The following is a 13,682-nucleotide window of genomic DNA, read 5'->3' on the forward strand; positions in this document are numbered from 1 at the left end:
AATGAAACATAATTATGACATTATTACAGCTTCTTATCTACAATACTGCAATTGTTTCAGTGGTTCACTAATAACCTCCCTTAGCACAGAAATAGGTATACTACACATTAGATGTTTAAAGACAAGTATTTTTACATAGTGACTTACCTTGTGCTTTATATCTTGCAGGTTAATAAAATACAACACTATAAAGCAAATCTGCTCTCATATTTGAAAAAATAACTATGTGTTTCAGTACGAGGGGAGGGGGAGTCAGCAAATAACATAAGGTGCTGCTGCTACTTACACTGAGCATCTTGTTATAATTCCAGATCTTCACCTTGCATATGTCAAAATCACATGACCGAGTAGGATTTCGGATAACAAAGTAAAGCTGCACAGGGGGATGGAAAGGGCACATCCACATGAAATGTTCCTTTGTAGTCTGAAGGGGACAATTACAAAGCAAATTTTTTTACTTGAGATCTTTATTTACCATAGAAAAAAAAAAGAGTAACATTTATAAAGCTAGCATTAGGATATACTATACTAATGTGAGATAAAAATCACAGCTTCAAATTCATAAACTGAAGAACACAAAACAATAAATCCTTTTTTTTATTAATCACTAGGCTTGTTTTATATTTGTATATTTGTATATTTGTTTGCGAAAACTTTAAATTTAAATGACAAGAGCACATGTCTAATACAGTACTTAAAGTGGAACTTCACTCTCCCAATGTTTTTAACTATTCATCATGATCATTCTGGCATTAGTAAATAGGTATATTATATTTACTTGTTTTAAACTTTTTTTATCCATTTGTTCAGTTACTTCCTGGTTTCTATGCCTAGGCATATTATGTCATACATCCCAGAAGTCTTCAGGAGGGGACAAGGGGTTTCTGCTAAGCACATCCTCCTGCCTGCGTGCCTCAGCTAAGAGCAGATGAACTCCAGGAAGTAAATGCTACATGAATGATCTGCCCTTATGCCCTGTACACACGATAGGATTTTCCGACGGAAAATGTGTGATAGGACCTTGTTGTCGGAAATTCCGACCATGTGTAGGCTCCATCACACATTTTCCATCGCAATTTCCAACACACAAAGTTTGAGAGCTTGCTATAAAATTTTCCGACAACAAAATCCGTTGTCGGAAATTCCGATCATGTGTACACAAATCCGACGCACAAAGTGCCACGCATGCTCAGAATAAATTAAGAAACAAAAGCTATTGGCTACTGCCCCGTTTATAGTCCCGACGTACGCGTTTTACGTCACCGCGTTCAGAACAATCGGATTTTCCGACAACTTTGTGTGACCGTGTGTATGCAAGACAAGTTTGAGCCAACATCCGTCTGGCATTACTCAACATGGCCATTACCAGAAATGTTGGGGGGGGGTGTTTTATAAAGCGATTTCTCAGCAAAATAATGCATGGAGACATGGATGGATAGGCGAGTTTGCTTTAAATACTAAAAACTAATTTAATAGTGTTTTTTTTTGTGGTGCTCAGATACAGTGTAGATACACTTTAATATAACATGCAGTAAAAATGGGAATTGCATGGGGCTGTTGGTCAATACCAAGAATCTGGACTTTCCCTAGAACAAACCGTCAAAATGAGCAACTGATATAACTGCTTTCTAAGAGAACAGAGAACAATTCCCCATCGCCCTTCAATTTGTGGTCTAAAGTATTTATACCAATAAGAATAGGAAAATTCCAGCGCTCACCTTAACTTTTCCATTGACCAAACACTGAAGATCTCCAGGAAAATCAGCATTTCTTATGTCTACGTCAAGAGGGGACACATATATTTTCTGATTCTTCAAATCAAAGAATTGTACTTCAGTCAAACCCACAAAATGGGGATTTCCCCAATTGGATAAAATTTCAACTGTAATATATATCACATCTTTTACGGTTGACTGAAAATTAAACAAAAACATAAAAAAGAGGGAATTAAGAATTACACACAGCTATTATATTGCATTTGACAAAGCTAAAGCGATTTCAGAGAATGTATATTAAAAAAAGAAAGATTCTGTATGTTGCCTTTGGAAAAACTCCTTTATTACATTTTTCTTATTGAGAGTGCAATTCATATAACAGAGCAGAAGCAAATTCAAAAATAATTATCTCCAGTTCCAAGCTAACAAAACTGGAGGTAATTAAGATCTACTCTAACTTGGCATACAGAGACAGGCAGAGTTCCTTTTCCTGTATGAAGTGTAGCAGAACAACATATTTACTGCTGCTACCCTCTACCTGTCATTGGTTGTTAAGGACGCTATCAGCTTTACTAGCCAACAGCCTCCTAGCAACCAGTGATTCTGCAGTGGGCAGAGCCTTATAGGGAAGCTGAGGCACTAGTTTCACATCAGGTCCACTTTCACCTTGTAAATGACATCAGGCAGTGGGTGCATTTTATAGCAAGCGTACAATTGGCTAAAGATTCGCCAACTGCCTGCTGTCAATCACAAAGGAGCAAACCTGATGGAGAACAAGGGTCAGTGACACCCTATCATGCACTATTATGCACCTCCATCTCACTTATATGGATGTGTGCTGCCTTAGTAGTGCAGGTGTGTTTATTTTTTTGGATGCATTATGCTTGTTAAGGGCACCTACAAAGTGAATGGGCTGCCCTGATGTTACCTATAAAGTACATATGTGTGAATCCCTAGGACCATTAAAGAGGACAAAGAAGGTTAAGACTTTAAATAAGGTGCGTGCAAAACAGTTGGCGTTTGCATGTATACATGGCTGTAAATATGATTTTTTTGTTTTACATTCTGTTGATGAGGCTTGTAAAAAACAAAAACAAAAAAAAAAAAAACTACTCTCACCATTATTTTTTATATGCATCATCGTATGATTACTCCTATTATATATATACAAATATGAACCAGTAATGTGTCCCTACACCCATTATTCATCAACTGTTTTGCATGCACGTCATTTAAAGTCCCAACCTCCTTTCTCCTCTTTAATCAAATTGGGGATGGAGACACTGAGCCTACTGCTCCATGTGCCTCATTTAAAGTCCCAAAAACCCTTCTTTTTTAACGACTGACATAGGGATGGAGGTGGGTGACCACAGTTGGCAATCCTGATGGTAGCTAAAATGGCTATTATTTCAGTCGGCAGATCCCAGCTTAGGGGCCCTGGTATATACAAGTGCCTTGAAAAAGTATTCATACCCATTCAAATTTTCCATATTTTGTCATGTTACAACCAAAAATTGTAAATGTATTTTATTGGGATTTTATGTAATAGACCAACACAAAGTTGCACATCATTGTTAAGTGAAAGGAAAATGATAAATGGTTTTCCAAATTTTTTACAAATAAATATGTGAAAAAGTGGAGCGTGCATTTGTATTCAGTCCCCCTGAGTCAATACTTTGTAGAACCACCTTTCACTGCAATTACAGCTTCAAGTCTTTTTGGGGATGTCTCTACCAGCTTTACACATCTAAAAAGAGTGACATTTTTACCCATTCTTCTTTGCAAAATAGCCACAGATTCAACTGGATTTAGGTCTGGACTTTGACTGAGCCGTTCTAACACATGAATATGCTTTGATCTAAACCAGGGATCCTCAAACTACGGCCCTCCAGCTGTTGCAGAACTACACATCCCATGAGGCATTGTAAAACTCTGACATTCACAGACATGACTAGGCATGATGGGAATTGTAGTTCCTGAACACCTGGAGGGCCGCAGTTTGAAGACCCCTGATCTAAACCATTCCATTGTAGCTCTGGCTGTATGTTTAGGGTTGTTCTACCGGAAGGTAAACCTCCACCCCAGTCTCAAGTATTTTGTAGATTCTAAGATTGATTCTGCCACCACCATGTTTCACGGTGGGGATGGTGTGTTCAGGGTGATGCGCAGTATTAGTTTTCTACCACACATAGTGTTTTGCTTTTGGGACAAAAAGTTCAATTTTGGTCTCATCTGACTAGAGCACCTTCTTTCACGTTTGCTGTGTCCCCCACATGGCTGCCCGCAAACAGTAAACAGGACTTCTTATGGCTTTCTTTCAACAATGGCTTTCTTTCAACAATGGCTTTCTTCTTGTCTCTCTTCCATAAAGGCCAGATTTGTGGAGTGCACGACTAATAGTTGTCCTGTGGACAGATTCTCCCACCTGAGCTGTGGATCTCTGCAGCTCCTCCATGGGCCTCTTGGCTCCTTCTCTGATTAATGCTCTCTCTCCCTGGCCTGTCAGTTTAGGTGGACGGCCACGTCTTGGTAGGTTTGCAGTTGTGAAATAATCTAATTTCCAATGATGGATTGAACAGTGCTCCGTGAGATGTTCAAAGCTTGAAATATTTCTTTATAACCTAACCCTGCTTTAAACTTCTCCACAACTTTATCCCTGACCTGTATGGTGTGTTCCTTGGCCTTCATGATGCGGTTTGTTTTACTAAGGTTCTCTAACAAACCTCTGAGGGCTTCACAGAACAGCTGTATTTATACTGATATTAAATTACACACAGGTGGACTCTATTTACTAATTAGGTGACTTCTGAAGGAAATTGGTTCCACTAGATCAGCCTTGACACCCTATCATGCACTACACATACACAGATACACAGACCAGATGGAAAGATGCAGTGATTGCTGATTTTAGCCACCTGACATCCACACACCTTCCCACTAATATTGGCTGAAGATTCACAGAGGCTTGCTGATAACAACATACCCAGAGATATGCAATAAATCCAGTAATATCTGCCCCCATTCCTCCTCGCTAACGAAGGTCCCACGGAGCATAGAGGAGCCTGGTCTTACCGGTGGAGGAGAGGATTCAGACGGACGTTTAAATCTACCGCCCGTGCCTGGTTGTTTCCTTCTGTTTGTGCCCATTAGACCTCCGTAATAGAGGTCCTACGGTTCTGGTAAGCGACCATCCGGCATTCCTTATTATCCTTTGGCTATCGTGTGGGACTACTTTCAGAAAAGGATTTATTGGGGGTTTTCAATCTAAAATCTACTTCTATTGGACTATATCAGCACATGTTGAATTTATGTTAAATCCCTTTGATATTTATTTTGCTGGTATTTGTTCTCATTTGATTGATTTGTTTCATGGGATATTTATTGCACTAATTTGTGTCTTCTTTGCACGCATTTGGTTTTCTTTCTTTTTGTTTGGGTTGCGCATCTATTTCTTATATTACACGTTTTTGATTTTAACATGACAAAATGTGGAAAATTTCAAAGGGTATGAATACTTTTCAAGGCACTGTATACACATGTATACATGTTGTGTGGGTCCCATGTAACAATTCTAGGTTTTACAGCACATTCAACTACATGCCACAAGTTTAAGATCTAGTCCCTTTGGTTACATGTGGTGAGGACATGTGGGGTCTTTGGATCTGTTGCTGCTTCCGGGAGCTGGGATGCACTCCGGGAGCCCTCCCCCTCGGCAATGTTTGGACGCTGGGGTCTGGGCTGGTCATTCCTCCACACGCCTCCTGCGCTGGGCGTGTGACGTCAACTCAAGAGGCGTCTTTGCGTCGGTGCCTGTGCATATCAGTGGCATTCAATCCACAAAGGAATCTTCTTCCTCTGCCTGGACGACTAGCGCCGTCCAGGTTATGCCCCCCTCATTGCAAAAGCCAGTGCGGTGTCTGCGCTCATGGTATAGTATATACCACTCTCCCAAGGACATCGCACTTTGCTTGTCTTTCTTCTCCACCTCCCTGGAACACTTTTTTCACCACACCTTGGAGTTTGGATGCACTATGCCTAACTAGGCACTTTAATTGGATATTGTTGCTCTATCACTTTTTTTCATCTATTTGGTACAGATTTTCACAAGTCCCCCATGGGGCAACCTCACTTGGGCTCCACCTAACTGTCCATTTCTCTCCCTTCTTTCATTTTGGATATTTGTCCATCTATACATCTGTAATTTACTCCTAGGTTTTAACCAATCTATGAGAATTTGTACTTTTGGTCACTTTTCATACTCATGCCAAGATATATTAGCACAATATTTCCATATTGGATCCTTTTGTCTCTTCTTTTCGGGATCTAATCACCAGTCACAAGATATATGTAATTAAGGCACTAGCTATATTTTTTACATTTACTATGTATACAGTACGTTAAATATATTTTTCATAGACCCCCTTTGGGATTGTGGACTATGTTACCATTGACCACACAACAGAGATTTGCACTTGTTGTGAGATCCTCTCATATGTGCCTTGGGATTCATGGGCAGCACTCCCACAGTTCCCGATGCAGACATCCCCAAATGGCCCTCTGTCCACAGCACTACATGTTGACATATAAGCTGATGTGTGAGTAAACTAGGGATGGGTATTCCTTCATTTTAGGTGGGCTTTTTTCCTTCCCCACTTTCCCCTATTTTTGTTTAATCATTAGATTACAATGTTATTTATATACTTTTTATAGTTACGCACATTGCACCTGCTTCTGAGGAAGTGGAATACTCCACGAAACTCATTGAGCCTTCTAAGATGCAATTATTTTTTTACAACTATGCGTTTATATGTTTGATACTTTATACATTAATCTTTTGCCAATCATTAACTCTATTGCATTGACTAATTTCTGGGGGAAACAAAATGTTTTATCACATGTATGAATTACTGTAAATATGATTTTTTTTAACATTCTATTGATGAGGCTGTTCAATAAAAACTGCTCTCCACACTTTCTTATATGCATTGCTGTATGACTCCACCTATATATACATATGATCTATGAAAGTGTCCCTACACTCATTCACCAACTGTTTCGCATGAACCTCATTTAAAGTCCCAACCTCCTTTAATTAGGAATGGAGGCACTGAGCCTAGTGCGCCATGTGCCTCATTTAAAGTCCCAAAAACCCTTCTTTTACATCCCTAGAACCCTGCACATCCATGCATGTATTGACACATGTTGCATTAACCCTTTGAATGCGAATGACTTGTCCAACAAGTCATTGCAACCAAGGGGATAAACAAGCTTATATCAATGGCAGCCTTAAGCCTGTTTTAGTTTTATTCAGCAGGCTCAGCTCTTTCTGGTAAAGTGATCTTGCCTGGTGTAGAGCTGCCTGGTCACTTTTACATTAAAATAAAAACTGTCAGGATGGCGTGAGGAAACAGATGGAGGAGCATCTGTTACCTGCTCTACAATGAATGAACCCAGAAGCAGTCAACTACGCTGGCTTCCACAGAGGGCAGGGGAAACATTAAGAGTCCAAAAGACCCCTGCTGTATCCACAAAGAGGACCTGCTCACTGCTTTTTGATAATATTAATGTTTTGGGGGTTTTAAGTAGTATTCAGGCCAAATATGAAAACAAATAAGGCTGACAGCACTCAGGAGCTGGGATAATAAATTGTAGAGGATGGCTGCAATAAACCACAGTATCTCCAGTAAACTTGCGATTTATTCACAATATTTTACAAACAATACATAATTCATTAGATATGTAATTGCAACGTTAATGCGCTGGCTGTAAGGCTGGTTCGGGCACTGATGGATCACTGTGTACCATAGCTGGCGTGTCCAGTTACGGCGGCTTTCCCCTCTGGGGCATTACGCTTCCGCCTAAGGCTCCAGTGATGTCATCCACACACACCGGCGGGTCCGGCTTGGAATGCACTGTCTGCTTGTTCTGCCTTGCGCCTAAAGGAACACTTATCAGTGCTTACAAAATACACCTAGAGGATTTGAGAATTATATAAGAGGAAAAAGGAAGTACATCCTAAAGAGATATTAATGTAAACCCAACATCTGTTAACCGCTTTCACTCCTGGAGATTTGGCTGCTGAATGACCGGGCCATTTTTTGCGAATCAGCACTGCGTCGCTCTAACTGACAATTGCACGGTCGTGCGACCTTGTACCCAAACAAAATTGACGTCCTTTTTTTTCCCACAAATAGAGCTTTCTTTTGGTGGTATTTGATCATCTCTGCGGTTTTTATTTTTTGCGCTATAAACAAAAAAAAAAGAGCGACAGTTTTGAAAAAAAAAAAAAAAACACAACATTTTGTACTTTTTGCTATAATATCCCCATTTAAAAAAAAAAAAAAAAAAAAAAAAAAAAGCACATTTTTTCTCAGTTTAGGCCGATATGTATTCTTCTACATATTTTTGGTAATAAAAACTGCAATAAGCGTATATTGATTGGTTTGCGCAAAAGTTATATTGTGACTGCAACATTATGGCAGACACATCGGACAATTTTGACACATTTTTGGGACCGTTGGCATTTATACAGCGATCAGTGCTATAAAAATGCATTGATTACTGTAAAAATGTCACTGGCAGTGAAGGGGTTAACACTAGGGGGCAATCAAGGGGTTAAATGTGTTTCCTGCTACGTGTTCTAACTGAAGGGGGGATGGGACTTGCTAGGGGAAGAGATAGATTGGTGTTCATACTTTCTATGAACACACGATCTGTCTCTTCTCCTCTCAGAGAATCGGGATCTCTGTGCTTACACACAGAGATCCCGGTTCTCATCGTGTCACGAGTGATTGCGGGAGCCCGGCGGGCACTCGAATCGGCTCCAGCAGCGTGCGCGCCCCTAGTGGCCACATAAAGAAGCGGCGTAACATGACGGCGATTCGCGCAGCCGAGCCATGTTGCCGCAGTGCAACTGTGGCGGATGGTCGGCAAACGGTTAAGTATGCTGGCATCATGCCTCACTGAATGCAGTTTTCTTTGCTAATCTTTATTTTTTTATTCTGTTGATGAGAGTTCAGTTGGCCATTGGGCTGCCTATCCTAGACCTAATAAGCAGCCCAACAGCCAACCGAGGAAGCACACATGGCAAATAATGCTGCTGCAAATTGGAGGCAGCAGCTTAGTGTTGCCCGCTTGCAACAGGAAGTGTTATTACTGGCAGGATCTTCTGGCAAGGCAACAGATTTACAAAAAGTAATTTGGTTAAATCAGAATTCAAGTCAAAATAGCAACCATCCTCTAAATTGTAACTAAAGGCAAACCTTTTTTGTTTAAGTTTTGAATAGAGTAGACAGGGATTAGATCACCTGTCAGTTTTTATTGTCATCTCTGCCCATTAGCAAGATTCACTCTATTTGTTCTGTTCACCATTTTCATCAAAAATGGAAGTAAAAGAAAATCCCAAATTTTGGGTTGACATCAGAACACTAATAGAGGAGAAATCTTCCAATGGGGATAACAGTTCTGGTAACCCTAGTGACACACTGTGATTTCCTGACGTTGGAGAGATTTTTTTTCATTTCCTGTTTTGGCTGTGGGACAGGAAGTGAAGGAAAATCTCCCCAATGGGACACATATGGCAAAAGAAAAACTGACAGTGGTTATAAACCCTCCCTTACTTTGTACACTTTTGCCTTTAGTTACACTGTAACCCGTTTGCTGCAAAAGTATTTTTTTATTTAAAAAAAAATCAATTTAGGCCTGATTATTACCAAAAAACCCCAAAACATACATTTTCTGGAAGTAGAGACCCTGGAAAATAAAATGTTGGTAGATTCTATTTTTTATGTCACAAGATTTTAGTGCAACAGTTTTTATCAAGTGCTAATTTTCTGAAAAAATTCACTAAAGGTAATTTTGTCGCACACAAACACCATATACAGTATTACCCAATTGTTTGGTAAAAGATGAGGTTGCGCTGAGCAAACAGATATTCAGCATGTCTAACCTAAAAACTGCATGCACCTTTGAAATGGCGACAAAATTCAGTTCCCTGAATTAATCATAGGCAAAGTTTTAAAAAAGAACTGCTGGGAAACTGTATCAGTGTTCCGCCTATCACAGACGTGGAGGAGGCGGGCCGGGCTTTGTTTCAATGGACGGCCGAACAGAATGCATTAGACAGCGGGAGACGCGCGCTGTTTTAGTAATAAAACTCACTCGAGTATAAGCCGAGGGGAAGTTTTTCAGCCTAAAAAATGGGCTGAAAAACTCGGCTTATACTCAAGTATATACGGTATATCCACTGTCAGGTTTTTTTGGTTTTTTTTTTTGCCATTTGGAAATTCCTTTAACCGCTTGCCGACCAGTGCACGACGACATATGTCGGTACAATGGCACGGCTGCGCAAATGGCCGTACAGGTACGTCCCCTTTAAGACGCGGCATTGTTGGCGTACACGCCCGCCGCGTGCTACGTGACCGCGCCGCAGGACCCGCAGACTCGCAGACAAATGACAATGGTCCCAAAATAGTGTCAAAAGTGTCCTATGTGTTCGCCATAATGTCACAGTCACGATAAAGATCGCAGATCGCCGCCATTGCTAATAAGATAAAAATGCCATAAATCTATCCCCTATTTTGTAGACGCTATAACTTTTGCGCAAACCAATCAATATACACTTATGTAGAAGAATACATATTGGCCTAAACTAAGGAAAAAATTTGTTTTTTATATATTTTTCGAGGATATTTATTATAGCAAAAAGTAAAAAAAAATATTTTTTTTTTTTTCAAAATTGTCGCTCTTTCTTTGTTTATAGCGCAAAAAATAAAAACCGCAGAGGTGATCAAATACCATCAAAAGAAAGCTCTATTTGAGGAAAAAAAAGGATGTCAATTTTGTTTGTGTGCAACGTCGCACGACTGCGCAATTGTCAGTTAACCACATAAAGACCAGCCTCGTTTTGGAATTTAGGTGTTTACATGTTTAAAACAGTTTTTTTTTGCTAGAAAATTACTTAGAACCCCCAAACATTATACATTGTTTTTTTTCTAACACCCTAGAGAATAAAATGCCGATCATTGCAATAATTTTTTTCAACCGTATTTGCGCCGCGGTCTTACAAGCGCCCTTTTTTGGGAAAAAAAAACCACTTTTTTGAATAAAAAAAAACAAGACAACAGTAAAGTTAGCGCAATTTTTTTTTAATATTGTGAAAGATAACGTTACGCCGAGTAAATTAATACCCAACATGTCACGCTTCAAAATTGCTCCCGCTTGTGGAATGGCGTCAAACTTTTATCCTCACGCAACTTGCCGTTCCTGCGACTATTACCGACTGACAACCTGAGGCGGAGAGGTGTCGCTGGCAGTCGGTAATAGTCGCAGGAACTGCAAGTTGCGTGAGAAGCGCTCTGGGACGCCATGTCACCGACATTCCGGGATACACAGTACTATACTTTGAAGCTTCCTATTGGGGCACACTGAAGGCAGGAGGAGCCAGAAGTGTCGGTAGGGGACCCCAGAAGAGGAAAATCCGGGCTGCTCTGTGCAAAACAGTTACATAGAGCAGGTGTATTGATTGAACCAGCTGGAGATCGACAACTGCATTTCAGTATAGAGCCCAGGGGTGGCTTCAAAGCGTGTTTGGACGCAGTTAACCACTGTGTCACACGCTCTGAGGTGAGCGCAACAGCCTTGGGGGATCACTGGAGTGCACCGGAGCATGGTTTTGCAGCACTATAGATTGGATGAGCATGCTGGATGATATTATAACTGTTTCACACGTTTCATTTGGCATTTATTATTTATGATTTTTGCTTATCACAAAGGAACATCTGAATGTTTTGATGTATATGTAGAGCACTGTGCACTTTCATATTCTATGTTGCACTTTTGATATTGCATATGCACATTAAAACTTTTTCTGGCATGGACTGTCACTTATGAATTTACTACATCGACATTTGATGTCTATGAATATATCACATATGTTTTGTATTTGATTGGTCCTCAGATCTCATATTTGGACTTAAATGCAATAAAAAAAAAAAAAAAAAGTCATTTAAAAAAATGACATTGAAAAAAATGTGGCTTTAAGACGTATGGGCGGACGTGACGTTTTGACATCGCTTCCGCCCTGCAGTGTCATGGAGACGGGTGGGCGCCATCTTCCCCTCACTCGTCTCCATGCACAGCTAGGGAAAGGATGCGATCGCCTCCGCTGCTCCTGACGGTTCCGGTAAGCGGTGGAGAGCACCGGATCGCGGTGGGAGGGGCCTCTCTCCCACCAGCGATAAAAGTGATCTTGCGGCGAGTTCGCCGCAGAGACCACTTTTATCTTGTAGCTGACCGCCGGCCGAAAACGGGGATACCGGGGTTATGGCAGCTAGCTGCTGCCATAACAACAATATCCGCCCCCAAAGTAAGGACATATATGTACATGCGGCAGTCGGGAAGTGGTTAAAGCGACGCAGTGCCGTATCGCAAAAAGTGCTCTGGTCAGGAAGGGGGTAAATTCTTCCGGGGTTGAAGTGGTTAAAGTGAGGGAAACCCTTGCTGGCCCTAGATTAACTAGTAGTGTACCCATTGTACGATTTCCCCCCAATGTTCATTTGGGATATTCTTTTACTTCTACTTTCGAAGATAAATCTAAACATGACAAAAAGAGAGGGCGACTCTCCCAAACGGAGGCACAGACAGCAATAAAAACCAAACAAGAAAACAAAAATAGGATTTTTTAAAAAAGCTTAGCTGTAAAATCCTTTTCTTTCGATGGACATCACGGGACACAGAGCCACAGTAATTACTGATGGGTTATATAGGTATCACTGGTGATTGGACACTGGCACACCCTAACCAGGAAGTTCAACCCCCTATATAATCCCTCCCTTGCAGGGATACCTCAGTTTTGTAGCCAAGCAATATAGTGTATTAGAAGAGGGGCGGGACCTCTGTGTCCCGTGATGTCCATCGAAAGAAAAGAATTTTACAGGTAAGCTGTTTTTAAAAATCCTATTTTCTTTCTCGAACATCACGGGACACAGAGCCACAGTAATAACTGATGGGATGTGCCAGAGCAATGCTATCTGAGGGGGGGGAAACCACAACCAAGTAGGGTACAATCAGACCTGAGGACCCTGTACCGCTGCCTGCAGCACACTACGCCCAAAGGCGATATCCTCATGCCTTCTCACATCCACCTGATAGAATCTGATGAATGTATGAACTGAAGACCAGGTTGCGGCCTTGCAGATCTGAGCCATCGAGGCCCGGTGATGCACTGCCCAAGAAGCACCAATAGCCCTTGTGGAATGTGCCCTGATCTGAAACGGAGGAATCTTCTGTTTCAAACTGTAAGCTTGAATGATCAATTGTCGAATCCATTTAGAAATGGTAGCTTTTGATGCTGCCTGCCCTCTACTGGAACCCTCTGGCAGCACAAACAAAACATCAGTTTTGCGAATCTGAGCAGTCGCTTCCAGATAGACCTTAACTGCTCTTACTACATCCAAGGAATGTAGTGATCTTTCTTCTGGAGAACAGGGATCTGGAAAAAAGGAAGGTAGAACAATGTCTTGGTTTAGATGCAAATCTGAAACCACCTTCGGTAAAAAACTAGGATGAGGGCGCAGTACCACTCTATTCTTGTGTACAATCAAATAAGGCTCTTTACAGGAAAGAGCTGCTAATTCTGATACTCTTCTAGCAGAAGAGATGGCTACCAGAAAAATTAACTTCCTTGTCAGCAAGACCAAAGGAATCTGACATATTGGTTCAAAAGGCTGTTTCTGTAATACAGACAGAACCAAGTTCAACTCCCAGGGGTTTAAGGGTACCTTAACCGGAGGATTAAGGCGCGTCACCCCCTGCATAAAGTTTCGGACCAAAGAATGCGAAGCAAGTGGCCATTGAAATAATACTGATAAGGCCGAGACCTGGCCCTTGATGGTACTCAAGGCCAGCTTCATCTCTAACCCCAATTGTAGAAAATCAAGAATTCTACCGATCACATACTTTCTGGGA

General features: G+C 41.0%; 1 protein-coding gene across 6 annotated transcripts in view; it reads right to left on the reverse strand.

Moving 5' to 3' along the window:
- Positions 1-13,682, reverse strand: part of KATNIP (katanin interacting protein) — a 310,890-nt gene that overhangs the window by 127,932 nt on the left and 169,276 nt on the right. For all 6 annotated transcript variants that reach the window (XM_073633024.1, XM_073633020.1, XM_073633023.1 and 3 more), the window contains 2 exons: positions 1,719-1,913; positions 287-424 (listed from right to left, as the gene is read on the reverse strand). In XM_073633024.1, the coding sequence (XP_073489125.1) occupies positions 287-424; positions 1,719-1,913 (333 nt within the window). The remainder of the gene's footprint in view (positions 1-286; positions 425-1,718; positions 1,914-13,682) is intronic.

Source organism: Aquarana catesbeiana, linkage group LG06 (assembly GCF_042186555.1).
Source record: "Aquarana catesbeiana isolate 2022-GZ linkage group LG06, ASM4218655v1, whole genome shotgun sequence".
Lineage (NCBI taxonomy): Eukaryota > Metazoa > Chordata > Amphibia > Anura > Ranidae > Aquarana > Aquarana catesbeiana.